This window comes from Coturnix japonica, chromosome 1, assembly GCF_001577835.2.
Source record: "Coturnix japonica isolate 7356 chromosome 1, Coturnix japonica 2.1, whole genome shotgun sequence".
Lineage (NCBI taxonomy): Eukaryota > Metazoa > Chordata > Aves > Galliformes > Phasianidae > Coturnix > Coturnix japonica.
In genome coordinates this window covers 119,772,778-119,795,451 of record NC_029516.1, presented here as the reverse complement: position 1 = coordinate 119,795,451, position 22,674 = coordinate 119,772,778, and the positions used below count along the sequence as shown (strand labels likewise).

At 40.2% G+C, this 22,674-nt stretch overlaps 1 protein-coding gene across 1 annotated transcript in view; it reads left to right on the top strand.

Annotated features, from left to right (window-relative positions):
- AFF3 (AF4/FMR2 family member 3) overlaps window positions 1-22,674 on the top strand; it is a 315,282-nt gene that overhangs the window by 49,526 nt on the left and 243,082 nt on the right. Inside the window, exon 3 of the mRNA XM_015850512.2 lies at window positions 2,942-3,742. Within this exon, the coding sequence (XP_015705998.1) occupies window positions 2,942-3,742 (801 nt within the window). The remainder of the gene's footprint in view (window positions 1-2,941; window positions 3,743-22,674) is intronic.

Here is a 22,674-nt window from a genome sequence, read left to right as displayed (position 1 = left end):
TGATTTTCCATTTGATGGGTCCAATCAGATATACCCCTCAGAAAAAAAAAAGACCTGTTTTTTTTTTTTTGCTGGGTCTCTGATACTGCTTTGTTTGTGGTATTGAAAGTGGGTATACTGAGGTTTAAATTACTTACAAAAGTGGCATAGCTGGAATACTGTACACACTTTGATTATTACCCATATCTCAGTGTACTTACTGTCATGCTACAGACTTCATGTGTCGCAGACTCACCAGTAGTTTCTAAGTTATTTATGATGTCTGAAGGCATCTTTGCACAACCACAGTATAATTCCACCTACAGTAGTGGGAGTGGATGAAAAATAATTCAGTCTCTAGAAGCAGTGAAGGTGCTGAGCAAGTATCCCATGAGAAAATCAGAATGGGGACTTCATCCCTGCTTATCATCTGTAAGCAGCATGGCCATATTTGTGCTATCCTTTAGAAAAGGTGCTGCAGAGATGCATCCGAATGATTTGCCATTCAGAAGGTCATATCTGAAAATCAAAGACAGACTGAAATTCTCTTAAATAGTACGTACTCTCTCACAAACATCAGATTTCCTGAAAAATCTTGACTCTTTGGGTTGCCCCTTATCCAGTTCATTTCAAAGTATCCATAGCAACCCTCTATGAAGGATTCCAGGAAATCCACTGTCTTTTACTAGATTTGCATTTTGCAGGGGATAAAAAAAATAGGAATTTCATTCTGGATATTTAATGGACAGAATACTTTGACCAATTAATCACATAGGTGTTTTTCATGGAGAAAAAAATTCTGTTCACCTTCCATGCAAAACATCTGGCTTATTTTTAGAAGTGTTGGATCTTGCAAGTCTTCAAAAGAAGGAATACATCTTACACTGAAGAATATCAGAGCACTGTAGGTTGTGAATGTTGGCACAGAATGCTTTTCCTACTTACTAATTTTGTGATTATGTTTTCCCTATGTGGGTGATTAAATAAAGCCAGCAATATTTCAGAGCAAATAATAGGAAAAGCTTTAACATCTATAGCTCCCAACAAGTTACCTCAGGTCCCAGCTGTTTCCCAGGAGAACATAGGTGAACTCTTCCAGATGACCTCAGCTTAGCACAAAATCTCCTCCCCTCAGGATGTCCCCAGTGTACCTGGAAGGAACAAACAATACCCACCAGCTGACAGCCTGCTCCATAGTACAAGCTTTAGGTCTGTTAACTGCAATTATTTTTGTGGTTATCTGGCATTTCTCAATATCAGGCATCTCTGTATGACTACAGAAGTTGAAAGACCACTGGGGACACAGAAGAGATCCCCTGGGTAAAAGCAGACTTCTCTGTGCCTTCAGAAAATAATTTTTCTGGTCAAGGAGATACCTAAGTGTAGTAGCCACAGAATCCAGGAGACATATGAATATATCTCCAACCATCCTGAAGATTGATAAGCCCAACTCCAGGTAGCCATAAATCTGAGCAGTCCAGGATTTCCATTGTCAGCTGTACAGTTTTTACCACAGTACCAACCAAGCATTCCCATGTAGATGCCTTCTGTGCCTCTCCCTCTGCCTGTGTCGAACATACTTCCTACCTCAGTTAAAGCTGTGAACTAGACAACTCATTGCATCTGCAACACTTTCCTTTTAGATATATGTGACGGTTCCCACTTTTGAAGCCTCTTCAGTAGTTTCTTCTTCTCTAGGACATCTGTGTGATTATTGTGAAGTGAAGGAACATCCCCTTCTTAAGTTTCTTGCTGACTGTGAATCAATGCCTCAATTTTATTGGAATACTTGAAAAAAAATCCCCACATTTCCAGGGTGATTGGTACTGCAACTATATCCTTCACATTTTTGTATGACTTTAAGGAGTTGTTTTCCACTCCCTTCCTTCATCTCTAAGCTACTGCTTCCCTCTTAAAGAGAGGATCTTGAGATGAAAGCTTGGCCTTCTGAAGCATGGGTGTTTCCCCATTGAGACTCCATCTCTGGAAGAGTGAAAGGAGAACATCACTGTCTCATTACTATCTTATTCTGAAAGTACAAGACAAAGCACATCACACACCTGATTCTTGGTAGGGTTCAGAAAAATCTCTGCTGCAGACATGCTAATGATATACTCTTTTGCTTACAGTGACTTCTTAAAGAAATAATTTTCAACCTTCAGTATTTTTTTTTCCCATTCATTTTATTTCTTTGTGGAGCTTCTTCCTTCTAAGCAAGGAATTAAACAGATGATTCAAAATGAAACAAAACAAAACAGATGAATCTTAAAGGCGGGTAATGCTGACTGTGTCCCCCCTGCTGCAAAATTAAATACTGAGCATTTTCAAGAGTTTGGGGAGTTCTACTCACATGTTTTCCCCAAGAGTGTTCTGGAGTGAACATCTCTCAGCAGAGCACATTCATCGCAAGGATGTAACGATCTCTAGTTTTCCTACTGTCCCATGAGCTGCCTTCAGGTCATCTTGTGGTATTTGTCTGGCTTAGACTGAGAGTTCACTCAGTGCTTACACTGGGTCTTGCATGTCTTCCCAGCTGCAATGTGGAAACTTAAAGTGGCAGAGAAGGAGATGAGGAGCTGTAATATTTTAATTCATGGCTGAAGGAGAGCTTGCACTGGGCTATAGGAAAAGTTTTATCATGGTCAGATTTAATCCAAACCATTCTGTGTAGTTGCAATAATAAATTTTCTAGTTTCCAGGTAATATATTTTAACTACAGCATGATAGCAGTGATAGATTTCTTTTTTTATATACTCCAAGGCCCTTTATAGCTTTTCCAGTTCAGGGTAGATTTAAGATGTTGACAAGTATCTTCAGAGACAATAAGGATTTTCGATTTCATCCCTCAACGCTGCTGCTGAATAAGACAGTGCTACTTCAGTAAAGATTTCAGCAGAAGCGTGCAGGGAATTTTGTTTGTCTTAGGTTGACTGTTGTAGAACACTCAGTTTTTGTTTTGCAGACTAACAAAGGGGATGAGCTCTCTAATCGCATCCAGAACACACTGGGCAACTACGATGAAATGAAAGATTTGTTAACTGACCGATCAAACCAGAGCCACCTTGTTGGGGTTCCAAAACCTGGGGTTCCTCAGACAGCTCTCTCCAAGCCCGATGAACTTCTTATTGCAGAATCAAGACCACCACCTCCTCCCTCCATTTCCAACGCTACTTCTGCACCAGCAGCCCTACCTGCGCAGCAGAGCAAAAGCACCACGATGGGCTGGCAGAAAGCTGGGCACAATGCTGCTTCAGAGGGTCAGCAGAGAGCCAGTAAGCATGGACACCGCTCACTGGAATCTCACAAGGGTGACTTCAAACTGGCAAGCCAAAAATCCAGTCTGGAGAAACTGAAACGCTATGCATCCAGTCCCACCTCCTCCTCCTCCTCCTCCAATGCCGCCCAGCAAAGCTCACTGAGGGCCACACTAGGTGACAGTGTCAGCAGAGTTCAGCAGCCAGCTAAGTTAAACTGTGGCTCAGAAGGAGGAGCTCAAGTGCAGGAGAGGCCCTCAAAGCACAGCGGTGGGCACTGTGTCCAGAACTTCCCTCCATCTCTTGCTTCAAAGCCCAGCCTGGTTCAGCAGAAACCAACGGCTTATGTAAGGCCAATGGACGGTCAAGACCAGGCCCCTGATGAGTCTCCAAAGCTGAAGTTATTGACAGAGACGACCAAGTTGTACAGGGGAGTGCCTTCTAACAAGACTGATTCGGCCAGGACCAAGTCAAAGATAACAAAGTTCAACATTCCTAAGCAAGAAGAGGTATGTGTTTTTATGCTTTTTATGAATCCTATCCTGAGTAGATGTATAGATAGCAACTTAGAACTGCAAACCGTATCTGTCTCTTTTTTACATAGTTTTAATGTCTTAGTTTTTATATTTATTTTTTACTTTGCTGACACTGACACCCAAATAGCAACCACATAGTAATGTAAAGATATCTCAACATCAAAATGTCTTCATAACACCTCCTCAGCATCACATTTTCTAAGAGTATATATTACTCTTTTTTAATATTTTTCCTGAATGTCCACTTGTAATGTCTGAATATTTTAAATTCATCTTTTAGCTAGGCTTGTGTATTATGTCACAGTGTTCATACTCAGTTGACTTTTTTTCTCAGTGATTAAATGAAGTGCTTGGCATCAGAAGTAGTTCTGCCATCCTCAATGATGTCAAAGTAGTTTTACAGTCTAAATAAATTATAGTTAGCAATGTGAGATCTGTGGAATAGATGAAAATGTAGCAATGAGACTCTCATTCATAAAATTTTCTCTTTTGAACCAATTTTCAAAAAGACTAAGGTTTTCTCCCTAAATATACACAGCCTATAAAAACCAATCTTGCTATAAAGGTGAGAACATGTCCGAAAGAACTTCTAGGCAACATTTCTGTTATTAGCAGTAGATGTGAAAGGTATCTGCTAGGACTTACTTTATGTTTGTTTATTTCTCATTCCATTGGCTACAGCAGGACACTTCATTTTGGCACTTGTGTATTATGTGATTTTCTGTTTTGTTTTTCATGGGTTGGTAGGGAATGGTTTTTTTTGGGAGAACGAAGACTGTTTTGTGGTGGTTTTTTTTCTTCCATTCATGGGTATATTGAGAGACCTGTACATTTGTACAAAGGTGGTCACATCCTCTTGTGAAAAATGGTGGAGCTCCATCGGTTTAAACAATTTATAGTGTTTATGGAACTGAACGATTCTATTTGGCTGAATCACTGATAGCATCTCAGAGAAGAGATACTGATTGTTTACTCTTATTTGATGACTGTGGTGAACCTTGAAATGTTTTTTAGTCAGTTTTTTAAATTTTTCTGGCACTGCTAAAGGAGAGGAAAACTCTAATTTTTGGTATAGCTCTCTGGCCTCTTAATGCCTGCTTTTCAGAAATGGAGTTGACTGCCGTATTCCCTCTTCAGTTTGGTTGAGAAAAGAAGTCTCTCTGGAAGCAATTACTTCTCTCAGTTCCTGTAGACATTATACCCATGTGGTTTTTCTCCAAGTTTAAGTTCCATCAGTTCCAAACAATTCTGAAGAGATATGTTGTTACTGAAAAGGGGTTGTTTTAGGCACTTAAGTCAGATTTGATAAGCAAATTTAGCATTCACAGATTGCTGTAATTGTGCAGATAGATCAGGTAATGGCATATGCTAATATCCATTTAGCTATTATTACCTCCTTCAGACTTCTCACTTGCCACTATCTGCAACTAAGAAGTATTGTTAGAATTAAAGATGCCTGTGGCAGTTGTCTGAATCTTACAAATTTTCTCCCTTTACATGTATGCAATACCCTAGTGACTACTTTGGAAAGGGATTTTGATAGGCAATCATTTGTTTGTCTGAAATTCAGAATTTTCCATTTGCATTCCAGATTTGCCTACCTCAGTAGGAAAGAAAGCTTTCACTTGTTTCACTTGTTGTACGTAATCCATAATGATGCTTAAGGGTAAATTTATACTGCAGTTTCTAGACATAGATGTATTTGAGATGGCTTAAACAAACTTGCTTAGATACTCGTGGCAATGTAGGCTATCATAGTATCATAGTCTCATGCGGGTTGGAAGGGACCTTAGAGATCATCGAGTCCAACCCCCCAGGATTCGAGCCTCCTGTGTAGCAGAGCGGCACTTCTACCACTTGTGCCACAGGGGGGATTTGAAACCAGGGCCTCCGGACTGCAAAGTAACTACTATAGTGTTCACCAGCTCTCACAGGTTTTGAAATAGTGTGTGATAACATAAGCATTTAGCTGAAGTTAAAGGAAGTGGACAAAAAGCACTGTCTCGTAAGTTAAGAAAAAGAGGTGAAGTGCTGATAAAAATGATAGACGTATTGCTCAGAAGAAGATGGTAGGTGTTATGGGTGGTGTTGGTGTTTGTAACTGGAGCTAATAAAAGGCAATGCTTAGATCTCATATTTGAGGGCTGAGTGTACTGACAATAAAAGCACCCAACATTTTTTTTCCTTTATCTTGACATTTCCTTTGTTCTAACATTTTCCAACCCAAGTGGCACACGATGAAAATGGTAACCCACTGATATTGCTGCAGGGAGAAGTATTGACTAAAAGTGATTTTTATTTCATTTTATTTTAGTGTAGTTTGGTTTAGTTGTTGTTGCCTAACCTGTTCTTCCTTTAATTTTCAGTAGTACTTATTTTTGTTTCAAAATATCTTTCCATTCTTCCTATCTTTATCGTACATCTTCTGATAAGGTTTTGTAAAAATTTCCATGTGTTCTTTAAATTTCTGCTCTCAAACTCATGCAACTCCTCCTTTGTATCAGAAGGCCACTGTCCTTTATTAGGGATATAAGTTTTAAGCTACTCTCACCACATAAGCTGTCACAGTCTTTTGAACCTCTGCAGACAAAATGTGGTTTCCCTTGCACAGGATGGGGTTAAAGGTGAAACTGTGTATAGAGCTGAATATCATCTTAAATGCATTGGAAACTATATTGCAGTTTGTGCCAGGTGGGTCCCGTGAATACACAGGAACTGAAAGAACACCATATACAAGTTTATAAGGACTTATTGAGCCAATAGATAGCTGAAGATGACAGTTTCCTGGTTTGCATCATTACCAGTGACAAGACATAGTGTCACTGCTAAGTCAAGACTGGAGTTCATGAAGTGGTGACATACGAATTCCCCATTGATGAAAAAGCTCAAGATGCACCCCTCAGTGGGTAAAGTGATGTGCACAACCTTTTGGGATAGGAATGGGGTGATCCTTTTGGATTTTCTGGAACCTGAACAAACCATCGACTCTGACTGTTACATTGCAGTTCTAAGCTGAAGGCTCAAACTTCTGGAGTCAGGCCAGAGAAGAAGACAACCTTTCTCTTGCAACACAGTAATACCAGGCCCCATACCAGTTTGAAGACCATGGAGCACATTGCCAGTCTTGACCAGATTGTCCCACCACATGCACCATATAGTCCGGAGTTGACGATTCCTAACTTCCAGCTGTTTGGGCCAATGAAAAGGGGGCTGCAAGGGCAACATTTTCCTAGCCACGACTCTGTCATAGAAGTTGTGAATCAGCAGGTCACCTCTGCTGGTACAGATCTTCATGAGCACAGCATGCAGGCTGTTGTTCCTCACTGATGAAAATGCATAGCTGACAGTGGTGACTATGTTGAAAAATAGAATTTTATAGCTGAGAACTTGATCTATCACATAATGTTATTATGCTATTTGTATCTGTTGGAAATAAATGGGAGGCATTACTTTCAGAGCAACCTCCATATTTATACTGATGATTTTTCCCTGCTCCTAGCCCCTTGAATCTTCTTTTCACCTGATTGAACAGTTCCAGCTTTCTCAGCCATTCCTTGTATGAGTGATACTCCTCTCCCATTACCATCATTGTGGCCCTGCACTAAATTCTCACCAGTAAGTCCATACATATCTTTCATGTACTGGGGAGCTCAGAACTGGCTCCAGCACTTCAGGTATGGCCTCAGTGTTCAGAAGGGAGGAAGGATCACCTCCCTTACCTTGAAGGCTACACTTTTCCTAATGCAGCTCAGGGTATCGTTGGTCTTTGCTGGGGGGCAGGTGAATGAGTGCATCTGAGGCTCATGGTCAGCATGTTGTCTGTGAGGTTCTTCATGTATTCCTCTACAGAAAAAAATTCCACTCATTTAGATGACAGCCTATATCGGTGCATGAGATTCCCTTGTAGAGTCAGGATTTTACATTTTTCTTTGTTGATCTTCAAACAGTTCCCATCAGTGCATTTCTCCAGCCTGCCAATGTTCCTTTGGATGGCAGCACGACCCTTTGGTTTATCAACCACTTTTCCCAATTTTACATCATCTACAAACTTGCTGAGGCTACCCTAAGACCCATCATCCTGGTTCTTAATGAAGATGCTAAGTGGTGTTGGCTTCAGTACTGACTGGAGGGTAAGCCATTAGGAACTGATCTCCAACAAGACTTAACGCCAATGATCAACACCCTCTGTGTCATTTTCATAGTCCTAGCTGTCTGTCTTCCAGCCTAGTTTTGTCATTGAATTTTTGTTTTATACTTTCAGTTCTTAAAACATGTACATAATATTTCCATGGTCCAAAACCTATTCTATATAACTTGGTCTAAACAAGTTCTGTGGCTACTTAACTGAACTGAAAGCTGGACTTCAAGAGCTTTCCTGCACATTGAGGAAGCGAGATGTGAGTGCAGGGCATACGTGTGAGGTAGAAGGTGAGATACAATTGAGGGAAAATTATGGGGCAGGAGACAGGGAAGAAACTGCCAAGCCTGACTAAGTAGAGAGGTGAGTGGTAAGAAACAACTGTTTTCCCAATTTCTGCAAACTATATTTTCTTTTCTTTTAAGGGTCAAATGTAGTGATATGCACTTCTGTGTGACATTTCAGTTTTATTTTGAACATTACGTGGCTACAGGTGGCTTCAAGTTCCACAGGCAGAGAAAACCAGGAAACAGGAATATATTGCCATAAATCTCCTCATTTGCAAGTCCACTTTTCTAATGCATGTAGACTGAGTCTTCTGCTTCCGTGAAAGTGCATTTAGCTTACAGCACTTAACAGAGCCTATTGGTATATCTCATAGCTGTGCGCTTTGATTTGCATTTACCAGTTTGAAGGAGACATCGGTGGAAAAATAAACACATAATACAACAAAGCCCCATGTAAGAACTGAGGAGTAAGGAGCAGTGCCATGCAGAGCATGTGTCTTCAGCACAATACAAAATCCTTTTCTCTACATCCCTTGAGATTTTCAGAGAAACAGGGCACAGAGTTGGCTGCAATACAATTATTATTCACTGGAAATAAGAGCACTTGAATACAAATTATAGACCATTTTCAATACATTAAAAAGGTCGATTTTTAATGTAGTTCAATACCTCATTTGATATTTTTAATCAGTTTTGGAAAGCCTTGAGTATCTTGACACAGGCTGAAGCTTATAATTTTTTTTTAAATTGTTTTAATGAGAATAACTTGGATAGACCTGTGTGTAGAAAGGTAGTGGTTACTCATTTGGGAATTTAATCCTTAGGAACCAGGTTCATCAGTGTTAATTAGAATCCAGACCCAACCTCCCGGTCCTTCCAAAATTATCATATTGCTCTGTATAAATGATAGCCGTCATCTCAAGTACTGCTATTTCACATTTTGAACTACTTAGGACTATACTGCTGTAGGTAAAAAGCCACTGCACTGAATAGAAGGGAAAAGAAATATATAGGGAAAAAGAAGCAAGAAAAGCAAGCATGTGCCTCTCATTTCTAAAATTTTCTTACAAATGAGACAATAAGAAAAGCATAAGATGGCAAATCATGTTCTTTATATCTGAGCTCTGTTTTTGAATTTCATCTTGAGAGCTGCATCAGGGTTACGAAGGAAGGAAATTGAGGCTGTGTTCAGGAATGAGTAGCAGTCTAACATTAAAAAGAAAAGATTATGTTCTGTTAAATTTGGGAGCACGTTTATGTGAAATTTAGATAAGGTCATCATGAGGACACATTCTTATTCCATTTCATGGAGTACTTACACAACTTCTTCTGCAGGAGTAGTAATGCACAGTAGATTAAATGTTGAATTTTTTTATTTTTTTTTTCATTTTTGCCCTAACCTTACTCTGGCAAATTCCTGCTTGCCCGCATAGATACTCTGCATTCATTCTCATTGGACTGACTATATATAGCTATCAGCATCTGCCACACACACTGGCAAATGTTCCTTAGATCTGCAATTTTTTTTCTTTCCTATCAGTTCTACCCCTGTGCATTAATGGAAAGCAAAAACAACCCCTGACTCTTTTCTCCCCTTCTTCCCACTTTGAGGGAAAATAAAACAACAAAAACACCTAAATGTGGACTTATTGCCAACAGTTTGTTCAAAATCACATTCTTTTAAGGAGAACCTTGGTGTATAGCGTGTGTAACAAGCAGGTCCATGCTTAAAACTGGAAGTGCACGTGTTAAAAAATAAGTGCAGTTCCATCTCATTTGGCAAGAAAAGCTCCAGTGTAGACTAAGCAGAGAAGATGGTACTGATGAGTGCAGGCTTCCTTTGGAAATACCACATATCCCAGCCTACACTATGAGACTGAGTTTCTCAAGGAAGGAAGAGGGTTTAGGAGAGATCTGCATAAACCCTTTCCTCAAAGACAGGACACTGTCCTCCCCCTGATGTGACAGATCCTGCTGGACTGCTGCAGGAGGATGATTGAGGCAGGAGCTGAATTCTGGCTTTTTTTTCTCAAATTCACAGGGTGTTGGTTCTGACCCAGGAAGGCAGAAGTGAAAGGAGAGGAGCAGCTGAAGATGCTTTTAGATAAAAATAAAAAAGAAAGGAGAGGTTTAAAGAAAAAAAAATAATAATCCAGAATTTTTCTGATACTGTGGACTTACCTGGAGAGGCTGGTGACATGGGAACAGAATTAAGGGTGTTGATACTTTTTTTACTATTTATCAGCTTTATTGAAGAATTGTAGTGCTTGGTAAGCCAGTTAGCAATCATAGCACTTGAGTACTCTGTTTTCTTTCCAAGATGTTCATGGGAAAAAGCTAGCAAGCCACATTTACCAGAAGACACAGCTCAATTCATCCCTGTAATGTTACCACTGACCTTCCCCACAAATAAAGGATGTTTTCCCACGTTAGACAGGAAGAACTGGACAACAAGAGCAGTGTGGTGCAAAGATCCCTGCTAGCCGTAGGTTATTCAGGACCTTCGAGTGAGTCCGTGGGAGGGCTGTGCATAGAATGTATTAAATAGACAGAGTGGTGTTTGAAACAGTCTCAACAAAAACAGTGGAGACCACAATGTGCAAAGATGGATTTTCCATATACTTCTTAAATTGTGGTACAAGCCTCTCCCCTTCTAGCAATCTGCAGTCACAAAGGCACAGAGTAAGTCTGTGTGCAGACAGTTCATTGAACACAGTGGGCTTAATTTTTCTAATTATTCTTCCACAGTAGTTTTTGTAGAAGAAAAATGCTGTTTAAATACCTTTACTTTAGTTCTAGAGCTGCCTGCTTTCCCTCAGTTTCATTTCCCTTTTGAATTAAATAACATAATCTTTTTTCTTTCTTTTTTTACTTTTATTTATTTTTAGGAAAGCAGCAGCTAAACTTACCTATACATTCTGAAAACATGGAATTGATTTATTTAGAGCCTAAAATTTCCTGTGTGCATTGTTTTCCATATGGTATGCACTACACATTTGTTGCTATGGTGAATCTCTTGTTGTTCCTCATCATTTTTAACCAGTGGGATTGGATATCATCAGAGAAAAATCTCTTGGAACTGGATGCAAACTTATGATTGTCAAGAGAATTCCTTAATGTACACACCTGCCTTTTTGCGAGCTTTTCCCAAGGTTTTGTTTTGTTTTTCTTTTTCCTTTTCTAATTACTGAGTAAATATTGTGGGCATCTCATTGAGGTCTCTCTGAAGTGAGATCCTCCCTTCAATAAAACTGGTCTTCCAAACTTTTCAAAAGATGATCAAGTAGATCATCTTTTCAAAAGATGATCAAGAAGATCATGAGCCTTTTATAGCTCAGTGCTTCACTGCAATCAAAGTGTTTCTTTTGCTTCTTTTATTTCTTCCATCTGATGGTATGGTTCGGTTTATCTGGAGTTGGTACAAGAGTGCATGCATAAACACGGCCATAACCCCATATAAGTGCTTCTTTAGTTCCTTTTGGTAAGCAATAAAGATATTGATGAAGGAAATGAGATTTCTAGAACTGCAAAGCCAGATTTCAGTGGCACATTTTGTCTGACTTCCATCTTTTCCTTGAATCCATCAGTAATGCTCATGATGATGGTAACTGGATGTAATAAAAATCCTCCCTGACAGAAACAAAGCAGTGTATTGCTCAGTGGCACTGCTCCCACTTCCCCACCTTTGACCACATTACCATGGATCGCTCTGAAGTTCTGTGAGAGTACTGAGGTATTGGAGGAACCTGTCCTTTCCTAGAGGTTGCTGCAAGCACTAGGCTTTCCTCAGCATCAAGTTTTGGCCAAGCATCTCCTCCCCATCTGCTTGATATCTCCTGAACAAAGGAGTGCTTGGGAATGGCAGAAAGCATGATGGGCTTGCTGCAGATTTCTGATTACAGACACAGTGCTCAGACAGAGCTCTTCTCAGAGCTCCTGTTGTACCACACTGGAGCACTGTGTTGGTGTGCAGTCAGGTGTGAAGTCCAAGCCCTGTTGCTGCTGCAGGGACTCATGTTCCCCTTCCCAGTAATAATAATGAGGTAGAGCATTACTGTTTTCTCTTTGTCTTCATAGCAGTCTATGAGGAGTCATGCTGAACATAAAGGTGGTTTAGGATTTTTTTTTAAGTATCCATGGGAAAGATTTTACGGCTCTGTTCTGTAGTTTCTCCAGTCTTTCATAAATTAGAGTGACATGAAACTGCCACCACTGTGCATGCTCACTGGGGTCAGTTATGACTGATGAGCAGGAGAACCAAAGACAAATACAAAGAGCTTCACAGATCACTGTTAATTCTAGCTAAATAAATAACGTATATGTGCTGCTTGATGTATAAGGTTAAAAAGGTCAGACCTCCAGTAATTGTTGTAAATGCACCCAGCCAGGCCAGAGGCAGTTCAATTCTTTATTGTTGGTCACATATTCTCTTTCAATAAATGAAGACAAATATACCCTTAAATATCTGCATGTAACATACTTTATTCGCCCTGCACATCGTAAAGTTGTCATTTCCGTAGCACTTCTGAATAGGGAAGATCTATCCCTATGGTACCACAAAATAGCTTCCTAGAAAAGTAATTAACAGAAGATTGTTTTGTTTTTGTTGGTTGTTTTTCTTTTTTTCTTTTTCTTTTTTTCAAAGTTCAGAAAAGATAAATAACGTAGGCGTCTGATTTCCTGTCACTCTTGGTTAACTTTGTATGAAAATGGATAGCTTCCAAATTGAAACAGGCACCGGCCTGTCTGGAGAAAAATGCATCTGTAAAGAAATGTGTACATTACATATTCATGCAGTTCCAAATCTCTTAATTGTATTTTATATATAACAATCTCATGTAGTGAAATATGGTACCCTTATTATTTTGTGAGTTAAAAGCAGCATGCCAGAGAAGCTGAGCTTGCTTCATACAGAGTTCAGGATAAGCATTTCCTTTCCTGAATTCCCCTGTGCATACCCCACTCTTCCCTCCCCACCACTGTGTTTCTCTGAGAGATGGAGGCCCAGTGTGAGGTGGCTTCACATCACTTCTATTCAGAAGATAAATACACCGAAACATTCTCACCAGTGAGGCACAGGGTTAAGAATATTAATAGAGACCAAGCACTTTCTCTCAAAACCCGAAATTGCTATTCATGTTCCTCTGTATTTACTGCAGGTGACTGTGATGGAAGCTTGTGTAGCTAAAAAGAGAGGAAAAACAGGAGCATTTCTTAACGCTTATCTCTTTTTTTTTAATATATGTTTAAAGGATTTAAAACGTTCTCTGTTTTGTAACTCTCTTGAAATGAGATAATGAACATGATTGTTTTGTTTTTTTTTTCTTGCATGTACTAGAGATTATTAGCATCCATCAACAGTGTAATCCATTGTTAATCAAAGCCAGCATTTATTTAAAACTGGCTGTACAATTGTATTGCAAAACAGAGGCAGGAACAGTACTATGTACGTACTCCAGCTTCTAGAGCTGATGTACAAGACAGAGTGAATCTTAAGTTGTGCGAGGGGAGGTTCAGGTTGAGTATTAGAAAACATTTATTCTCAGGAAGAGTGGTGAGGCAGTGGCACAGGCTGCCCAGGGAGGTGGTGCAGTCACCATTCCTGGAGGTGTTCAAGAACCATGTGGATGTGGCACTGAGGGATGTGGTCGGTGGGCATGTTGGGGGTTGGAATAGTTGATCTGAGAGGTCTTTTCCAGACTTTATAATGCTATGAAGTAGAAGGCAGCTACACAATTTTTCATTAAAAACACAGTCAAAACGAATATTATGTGGAGGAGCCGTGACTTAGCAGTTACGCGTTATTTTCTAAGAGACCTTCTCTGGTTTTAATTACACTCTGAGAGACATATGATACAAAAAAATTTATTAGCTACTTAATTGCTGATCCAGTGGAACTACCAGTTTGTAGATAAAATATGCTGTCTGGGCAAAGGGCATGGAAGGGATCACCAAGGGCAACATGCAATGGACAGTTTGAAAAAGACCGTAAGCCGATAAAGAATTTCTTTCTTGGATCTAATCAGAAATATTTAGCAGACAGGAAAGTAAAACATACGAAGAAAGGAAGGACATAAAAATGATGTGGGCCTTGTGGGGGAGTATGAGAAGAATAATGTCAGAACCTGAGGAGGAAAGAATGAAGTTATGCTTTGAGGAACCCAACTGGAACTGCTGGCATTGCAGCCCCAATTTATGTCCAAGGCTCTGTACAAGATCTTTCAGTAGCTTAGAGATGGCTGGGCAGTCCTAAAACCTGTAGGTTTTTGCTACGGTATGTTTTTATTTCTTACTATAAGGAGCGTGCACTATCTCAGCCCCTGAAACTGCACCAGCCTTTAGCTTGTTCCCCCCCTTTTTTTTCCCATTCAGAGAGTTTATATTGTCTGATGATATCCAGTTACATTCTCATCAATAAACCAAAAACGATTCATCTTTTACTACTGCAATCTCATTTTGGAGCTTCAAAGCTTTTCCTAAGCAGCAATGGCAGCTCTGCCAAGAATACATGAAATGCAGCTGTGGGGGGGTCAGCTGAGGTGCAGGTGGGTAGGGACTCTTTTCTAGGTGGCATCTGTGCCCCCCCATGGCAGCATGAAAGCAAAGCCAGACAAACTGAGCCCTCCACTCTGTCCTCAGGTATCTGTGACACAGCTTGCTATGTAACAGCATAGTCTATAAAACTCTTTCATAACCTCTGCATTGGAAACAAAAAGTATACAAAGGCATCAGCAGAGGCTTCTTGCTGAACTCTGAGTTAATGTTTCTTACTGTATTTCTTCCTACCATTTAGGTCACTTGAAGCAGAGAGAGTTCCTGAGTGATTATGTCACTTAGGTTTACCACTTCCATTCGAGTTACTCACTGATCATGCTCTACTTGAAATTAATAGGAGTTTTGCCACTGACTTCAACAGTAGCAAGATCAGGGTTTGACAGCGATGAGTATTTCTTCTCTACATTGGATAAACTTCCTTTGGTCAAGAAGATATTGCCTGGGGGAAGATAGTTCTTTTTTCTTCAGTTTCTCTTTGTTTTGTTCCAGAAGCTGAGATGTAATGCTTGTGGTTGTTTTTGACATGGTTATTGCTTTGAACAAAGTCAGCAATGGCAATACAGAATAGCGATTGGTGGCCCAAGATGGTATTTGAATTCAGAAATGCTATATAATCTATTAACTTAGGACATACCTTTAGAGCATCAAAGGAGTTTCTTCACCAGTCGAAGGTGCAGAGCTCATTTTTCCTCCTGGTAATTAAAGTCCCGAGCATCCTGTTCAGAATCAGTTTCCTCACTGGCTCCTAAGTGAATAAATCTATGTGAGTGATTTCATGACAGTTGCACATTAGGAGTTATGGCATATCCCTGCACATAACTTACAGAACTATCTCAATACACAGGGAAGAGACCATAAAACATGCCAAATGGGGATTTCTCAGATATGCTAATTGCTGCTATATAAAGAGCATGGGATGAAGAGTTGACACGGAGGAAGTTCAGCTAGAAAGCACCTGTCACAAATCTTTGAAGGTTCGTGGAGGAGAGAATCCTGCTGCTGCTCTTCCCCGCAGAGCTCTGCCTGGTGATGACTTCATGTGGTATGGGGCTGAACACAGCCCTGCCCACTCCAGGGCTTCACCAGTACCCCTCATGGCAGCAATTCTTTGCTTCATGGGTGCAGTATCCCACTGGGTTCTTGACTGTCCCCAAGCACATCCAAATTTAATCTTTTGTTTTCTTGAAGTGAATAGGATCATACTCCCCATTCCCATTTTCTCATCTATGAGTTTGGCTCATTGCCACTTCCAATAGACTGAGTGTTGTGCATTCAGAGCATGGGACTGCCTAGCTGATTATTTCCACTACTTCTTCTGTGAAGCTTAGGTTTGTAGTTCAGTAACAGAAAATGCTGTCCGCATCAGTGATCCTTCTGTTTTTTTTCTTTGTTGTTGTTTTGGTGTTGTTGTTTTTTTGGCCAAATTTGCACTAAACAGGCATCAATTAAATGGATGGATATTATATGCCAACCTGTAAAATAAGCTCCAGTTTTGAAAGTGAGTGCAAAAAGAATTTACAGTGTAGAGGCAGGCATGCACTTCAGCAAATGTGCTGCCATCAGGCTTGAGTTGCACTGCTGTAGCTTCTCAAAATGGTACCACGTATGCACTTGCAATTTTGCACTCAGTGGAGTGAGACTGGATAGAGGAATCATTTTAACTATGTCATTAAATATTACTGCTTAATACTGATTTTCAGCCATTGCACTTGAACCCTTTGCCTTAGAATCATAGAATCAAGGAATTATTTGGGTCAGAAGGGACCCTTAAAGGTCATCTAGTCCAACTCCCCTGCAATGAGCACTGACACCTACAGTTAGATCTGGTGCTCAAAGCCCCGTCCTGCCTGGCCTTGAATGTTTCCAGGGACGGAGCATCCACCACATAGGGTGACCCAGCAGAGAGAAATTAGAAACACCGTGCCCCAGTAGCTGATGGCTGCCTTGTGATTCTGGATTGTTCCTATGCAACTTTCCTGTTCTATCAGTAAGATACATGTCCTTCTAAATGTAATAATTAATGTGGAAAGAGGAAGCCAAATAGTTATTATTCAATGATTTTAAAGTAGAGTACTTTTTAAAAAATAAATCAACTAGACAAATCAAACAGTATAGAAATGAAATGTGCCTTTGCAGGCCCTGTGGGAAATTCAACTAATGAACTGAAAAGAATCTGTTTCTAGACAGGCGAGGAAGTCTGCTTAATTTAAATAAATACATTCAGCTATTTGCCTCCTTATTTTAAAATCATGGTTTTGGGCATGATCCCATAATACGAACAAAGTAACTTGAGTGCAGCCTATGTGGTTTGAAACACCAAGCAAAATACAATTAACTTTAAAATGGCAAATTGTAATGCTATTAAAAAAAAAATAAAAAAATCTTCTGCCTTCCGGGTGTGACTATCTTTTAAATGTGATGATGTCACCCTGTGAGCTGTTAAACCATTATCAATGAGCAGGCTGTGCCTTTTCTAATGATTACTGTGGAGCTGAAAAAGAGTCTATAATGTTCCTTCAGTTTGTTCATCATTTTTGTTTGATAATTGTCCTAAAATCAATGACAGCTACTGAGTACAGAAATTTGATTGAACCGAGTATAAATATAGTCAGCAATTTAGGCTGTTCTTACTCAATAGGAAAATGTCTTTGGATAATAAGTGGATTCCTATCTAAATTCATGAGTTCTTTTATGACATTTTGGGTTAAGCCTGAAATAGATTAATCTTTTTCTGATAAAGTTGCATAAGCTGTGATTTCTCCGGTGACCACATTTAATTGGATATTAAATAAAGTGCTTATCTTTACACCAACAGGTTTTATAGGCTGGATTTTTTTCTGAACTGTATTTCACAGATTAAGTAACAAGTAGAAGGTGAGCATGAAAAATTGTTGATTAAAGCACGATACACTTAGGTTAAAAATTCAACTGTGTTGGAGTAGGTAGGCTTTGACTGCAATTAAGGGTTAAATGCAAAGAGCAGAGGGAAACTGTGGAAAGATGCTGAGCATGGTGAGACCAGGTCAGCAGTGTGTCTCTTTCCCTTCCCAAGGATTCTCCAACCATCCCACAGTGGGATGGTTTTCCATTGGATTCAGCGAGAAGCTTAAATTCCTTACAGTGTTTTTGAAAACCTTGAGGTCAGGATTCATTATGCAGGGTGCTGCACAAGCACACATCAAGGAGCATCTTCTGATGGAGCGTATCAGCCCTGGAAAGGCACAGGCAAGGTTAAGAGGAGCCTGGAAACTGAATTAACCTATTGCACCTGGAGGAAGGAGATAGGGCTGATGCAGAGAGAAATACCCAAATGGAAAACATAGATGACGTTCAGGAGGAGGGTGAGTCAATAGGATGAGCAAAGACAGCATCTGGGAGCAAGAGTGGTACCAAGATGAGAGGGGGAACAAAGAGTGTGTGCAGTGGGGCAGAAGATAGCTGCAACTCACCGTGCTTCCTGCACTGATAGTAAAGGGCACACTCTGGAGCTGCAAGGACACTCCATCCAGAAAAGGGCAGGGCACTGGAAGTCTGTCTGGATGGCTCAGGCACACTTGTGAGATCAGTGGAAAGAAATAGAGCAACTGCTCAGAGGGAGATGGGCACCACCAGTGTGAGCTGGAGGCATCGCAGGTGGAAATAAATGAAGACTTTTGTGTTGAGTAAGCTGTGCTGAACCAAATGATGTCGAGCTCACGCTAATTGCCATTTTTTTTTTTCCCCACTGGTATGACATATTGTGAATGTGAGAACAAACTGATTCCTCCCTATGTAATCAAGCCTACATTTGACTTTCTGGGCATGGAGCTGGCAGCCGTCTGAGAGCGTTTTGTTGGGTTTTTCCTCCTATATGGGAAAAGAGAATTGCAGTGATGCTTTGCAGCCTGCTGAGGAACTTGGACAACTCTTTGCTGATGGAGTTATTTTGCCTTTGGCAAGATCAGACTGCAAGAGGTGCAACGTGGGCTTGTGCTTTTTTCCCCTACTAAATAAAGTTTACCCATCTCACAAAGCGTGTAATTGTTCCAGAGCTAATGTCAGACTCTGAGTTTGTAATTGCTCACTGAAGGGAGCTGGCTCCCTGCAGCGAGCTGGAGGAGGCTGGCAGGGCTACAGGTGCCACTGCCGCACCACTGAGGTGACTCCCAGCCGCTGGCATCGCTTGGCTGAGGTTCAAGGCACAAGGTGTTAGAAATCCCACGTGTGTTGCTGAAAGATAAAAATGGAAAGCGGTTCCAGAGCATAATGGGGACACGCATAATGGCCTTGTGCTAATTTCAGTCCAGGGTCATTAGGCCCTCTTTTTTGCATAGTTGGAATAGCTGTGTCCAGATGATAAAGATGTTGACAATTATCTTCTCGAGCCTCCAGAGACCACACAAATGTAAGCATTTTCCTTTTCTTTTTAGTTTTCTTTCTTCTATTTTTCTTTTACCTTTTTCTTTTTCTCTTTTTCATGTATTCTTGACTTGTCATGACTTTTGACATTGATATGAGGCTACTTTTTAGAAGAATTTCCTTTACTTGCTTGGCTTTTGGTAATGTTAGCATTTTTTTTGTGCGAAGACTTTTTAGACTCATTTTCCCTTTGCTGCCTGTCACAGAAGTCAGCTAGTAAATTAGTAGTCATTAATTCCCCTTGGGTTACAAGAAAAGTGTAAATTATTTAGAATTTTTCTCTGACTTGTTTTATTTCCAGTAAAACAAGCATTTCCGATAAAATACCAGGAAAGAGATAACAAGCTCCAGAGCTTCTGTTGTGTTTGGAAGCCAACTGCTGGACTGGGGGCAACATCTCCATTCACCCACAAGCACATACTCTGGTTTTTGTGGCATTGAATGCTGGTGGGAAGCTCTGGTGGCAGTCACAGTCTGTCCTCAGAGGACAATTTAGGATGCCTCCTGGTGCCCAGTGGGAATTCTTGGAGATGTCTGTAGTCTCCTCTGTCAGCAAGCCAGATGAGGCAAGCCCCATACAGCTGACAGTGTGGTTAACTGTGATGTGACCAGCCTGGAGACTTGGGACTTTTCTTAGCAGAGCTTGATTTGTTTTTAAAGCCTGTGCAAAAACATGGAGAATGTGGGTAGATAGGTAGCACAGTCTTAGAAGTGTGGCTGGCAACAATGCTGTTTGCATGCAAACCCTAGTAAATAGATCTGTGTAATTATTCAAGGGGATGTAGGGATGCACAAATGTTTCCCTTCTGTCAAAAGAGCAATGCTAAAGTTGGTGAAGCAGTATTTTTACTTCTGCAAAGTAGATATACATTACATCTGTGCATAAGTATGGACAGTAGCCTCTACAGGTGTAAACTGGACTCATGCCACCTGCACCCAAAATTTACCTTTTAACTTGATGATCTCTTGTAGTATGCAGAGAATTAACCCCAGGACAGTGCCTGTGTACCCTAACAGTAGCTTAATCTCAGGTTTAACCGAGGGACTTGGTGAAATTCACGTACACGGATACAGTATTTCTAAATTGCCAACACAACAGCAGAAGCTTAAGTGCAATCTTTATTCCAATAAAGATCTGATGAAATTATGCCTAATGGTCTGCAGACCGCACTTTTATATGCAGTTTCAGTGCTCCCGTTGACTTCAACTGCTATTGTCAAGGTATTTCGTTACTACTGAGCTAAGGACCATTACCCTGTACTATTACAATACATTAAACTAATGCCACCATTTTTGCACTATAACAACAGTACCTGGCGATTGAAGGCTACTTCCAGCCCAATAACCTGCAATCAAATATTTGCCTCAGAATTCAAAACATAAATTATTAGTCTTTGACAAAAGTGATGAGATTTCACAAGCCTGCATCTTCACTCTGGACTTCAGTTCTTAGCATAATGTCAAAACAAATTTGGCACCCATGAACGAATAGAAGCTATTAATATTTCTAGAGCATGAAGGTTTTAGATTGGAAGTGGAGTAAAACTACATTTGAACTAAACTCTTATTAGCTTTCCTGAAAACAGCATTGGAATGCTATAGCCAGACTGCACATATTTGAACTCACAAAGCTCGTGCCCTTCAAAAGTGAAGCCATCCCCCTGAGTGCTATTGCTGAAGCATGCACTCAGGGAATATTCATACAAATGTCCTGGAGCTGAGTTCAGTTATCTGATTTCTGATATTAAAAACAACCCACTTGTTTCTCCTGTTTGCTCTAATGTAATGGAAAATATTATACTTAAGTGCAGTTGGGAGATAGTTTTGCAGAGATTGCTGATTGCTAAGAAATTAATAATTGCAAGGAAAGCAAATCCAATTATTATATAGCCTTTGTTACACTTTCTTGATCTTTTATGACTTTATTTTTTATTTTACTGTCTAAAAAGGGGAAACAATAAAGAAAAAGATTAACTGCGAAGTCTCTGAGAGTTGACTGATATTACCTTTATGATAAAGTGGACCACAGACTAGGTGAAAAAAAAAATGAAACAGTGACCCTGTGTTCCCTTGGAAACCTCTGTAAACTCATCTTAAAAATGTACACAGAGCATCTTCCAGGCAGACATAAGTAAGGGCTTGACAACCAAAACAGAATCCAGATGTGCAAAAAATAGGGCTTCTTGCTCTTTTGCCTGTGTCACTTGTGCTCTGTATCTGCAGATAAGAGACATACAAAAATGCGGCTAATTCATCTGGCAAATCCTTTTGATATTGTTTGCTACCCAAAATCCTGGAGTTACTTGTTTATTGCTATGCACTGACTGCTGTTATGATGGGAAAAGCTCTTTGCCATATCTGAATTTTTCTGTACTATTTTCCTTTAAAGAAACAGCCATTCTTCAAGAGTGAAAGATTAAAATAGCCATGAAAGAACAAACAATAAAGCTATGCACAGATCTGGAAAACTGTGTTTTTCAAGACATCGGGCCAAAAAATTTCATTGCAAAGGTATTTCATGGTTCATCAAACCCTGGGCTCATTCTAAAATGCTGAAGAATTTTGTCTTTGGAACATATTCAGCTCTGATGGCAGAAGTCCTAATTTGGCATCGCTTTTCTATACATTTGAAGTTACAGCTACAGAATCCCTGCTCGTGAACTTTTCATGCTCTCAGAACTGCATTGTCTGACTCCTGCTTGTTTTACTTGACAGATTATCAATGCACAAAGTCCAGTGCCCTGCACACTGGTATTGGCATCATGGAAGTCTTCAAACATAATATTGCCAGACAGTGTGACACCTCTCACATCCCTTGCTGAATAGACAAGCAGATTAGATAGAAGAGCCTCAGCTGAGGCAGAATCAGTGGGAGAGGACACTGAGCTGCACTTCTGGTTAGATTCAGGAGACCTGGTCTCGTTTCTGGTACTGCCATCTTCTTGTCTATATCTCCTGCTACCTTTGGAGATCATGATCATCTCTCTGTATTTCTGGAAAATAGTGATAGAAAGCAATCAGCTGCTGTCCTTGAGGCTTCACAAATAGTCTCACTGCCACAAGTAGGTGGCTTCTGGAAGATTAAAGGCAGTAGCTTGGGACATTCTTGCTGCAAAACACGAAGGTACATGGATGCAAAGTGTACCTCTTCCCAGCACCACTCTGCTTCCCTAGCTGTGTAGCACCCTTGTTATTAATGGAGAATTCATTTGAATTCTTCGCACACTGGTTTGCCATTAAAATTCTGACATTTACCATGTGCAGGTAGTTACATACTTCTGTGAAAGAGCACTGATGATGGCGGTGGCATTAATTATTTGTGTTATAAAGGTGTCCACTGTCTAAAACAGGTTCTCAAGCAATAACCTCCTTTTGTAAGCATGGAAAGATGTGTGTGCAAATATCGACAGTAACGCTTTACAAGACTCAACTGCACTGTGTAAAGGTTCATATCACTGAAATGTGCAGATTTTAAGCCCTGCTATCTGTAATACACAGCCTGTCAGTTTCTGAAATGAGTGCCAGAA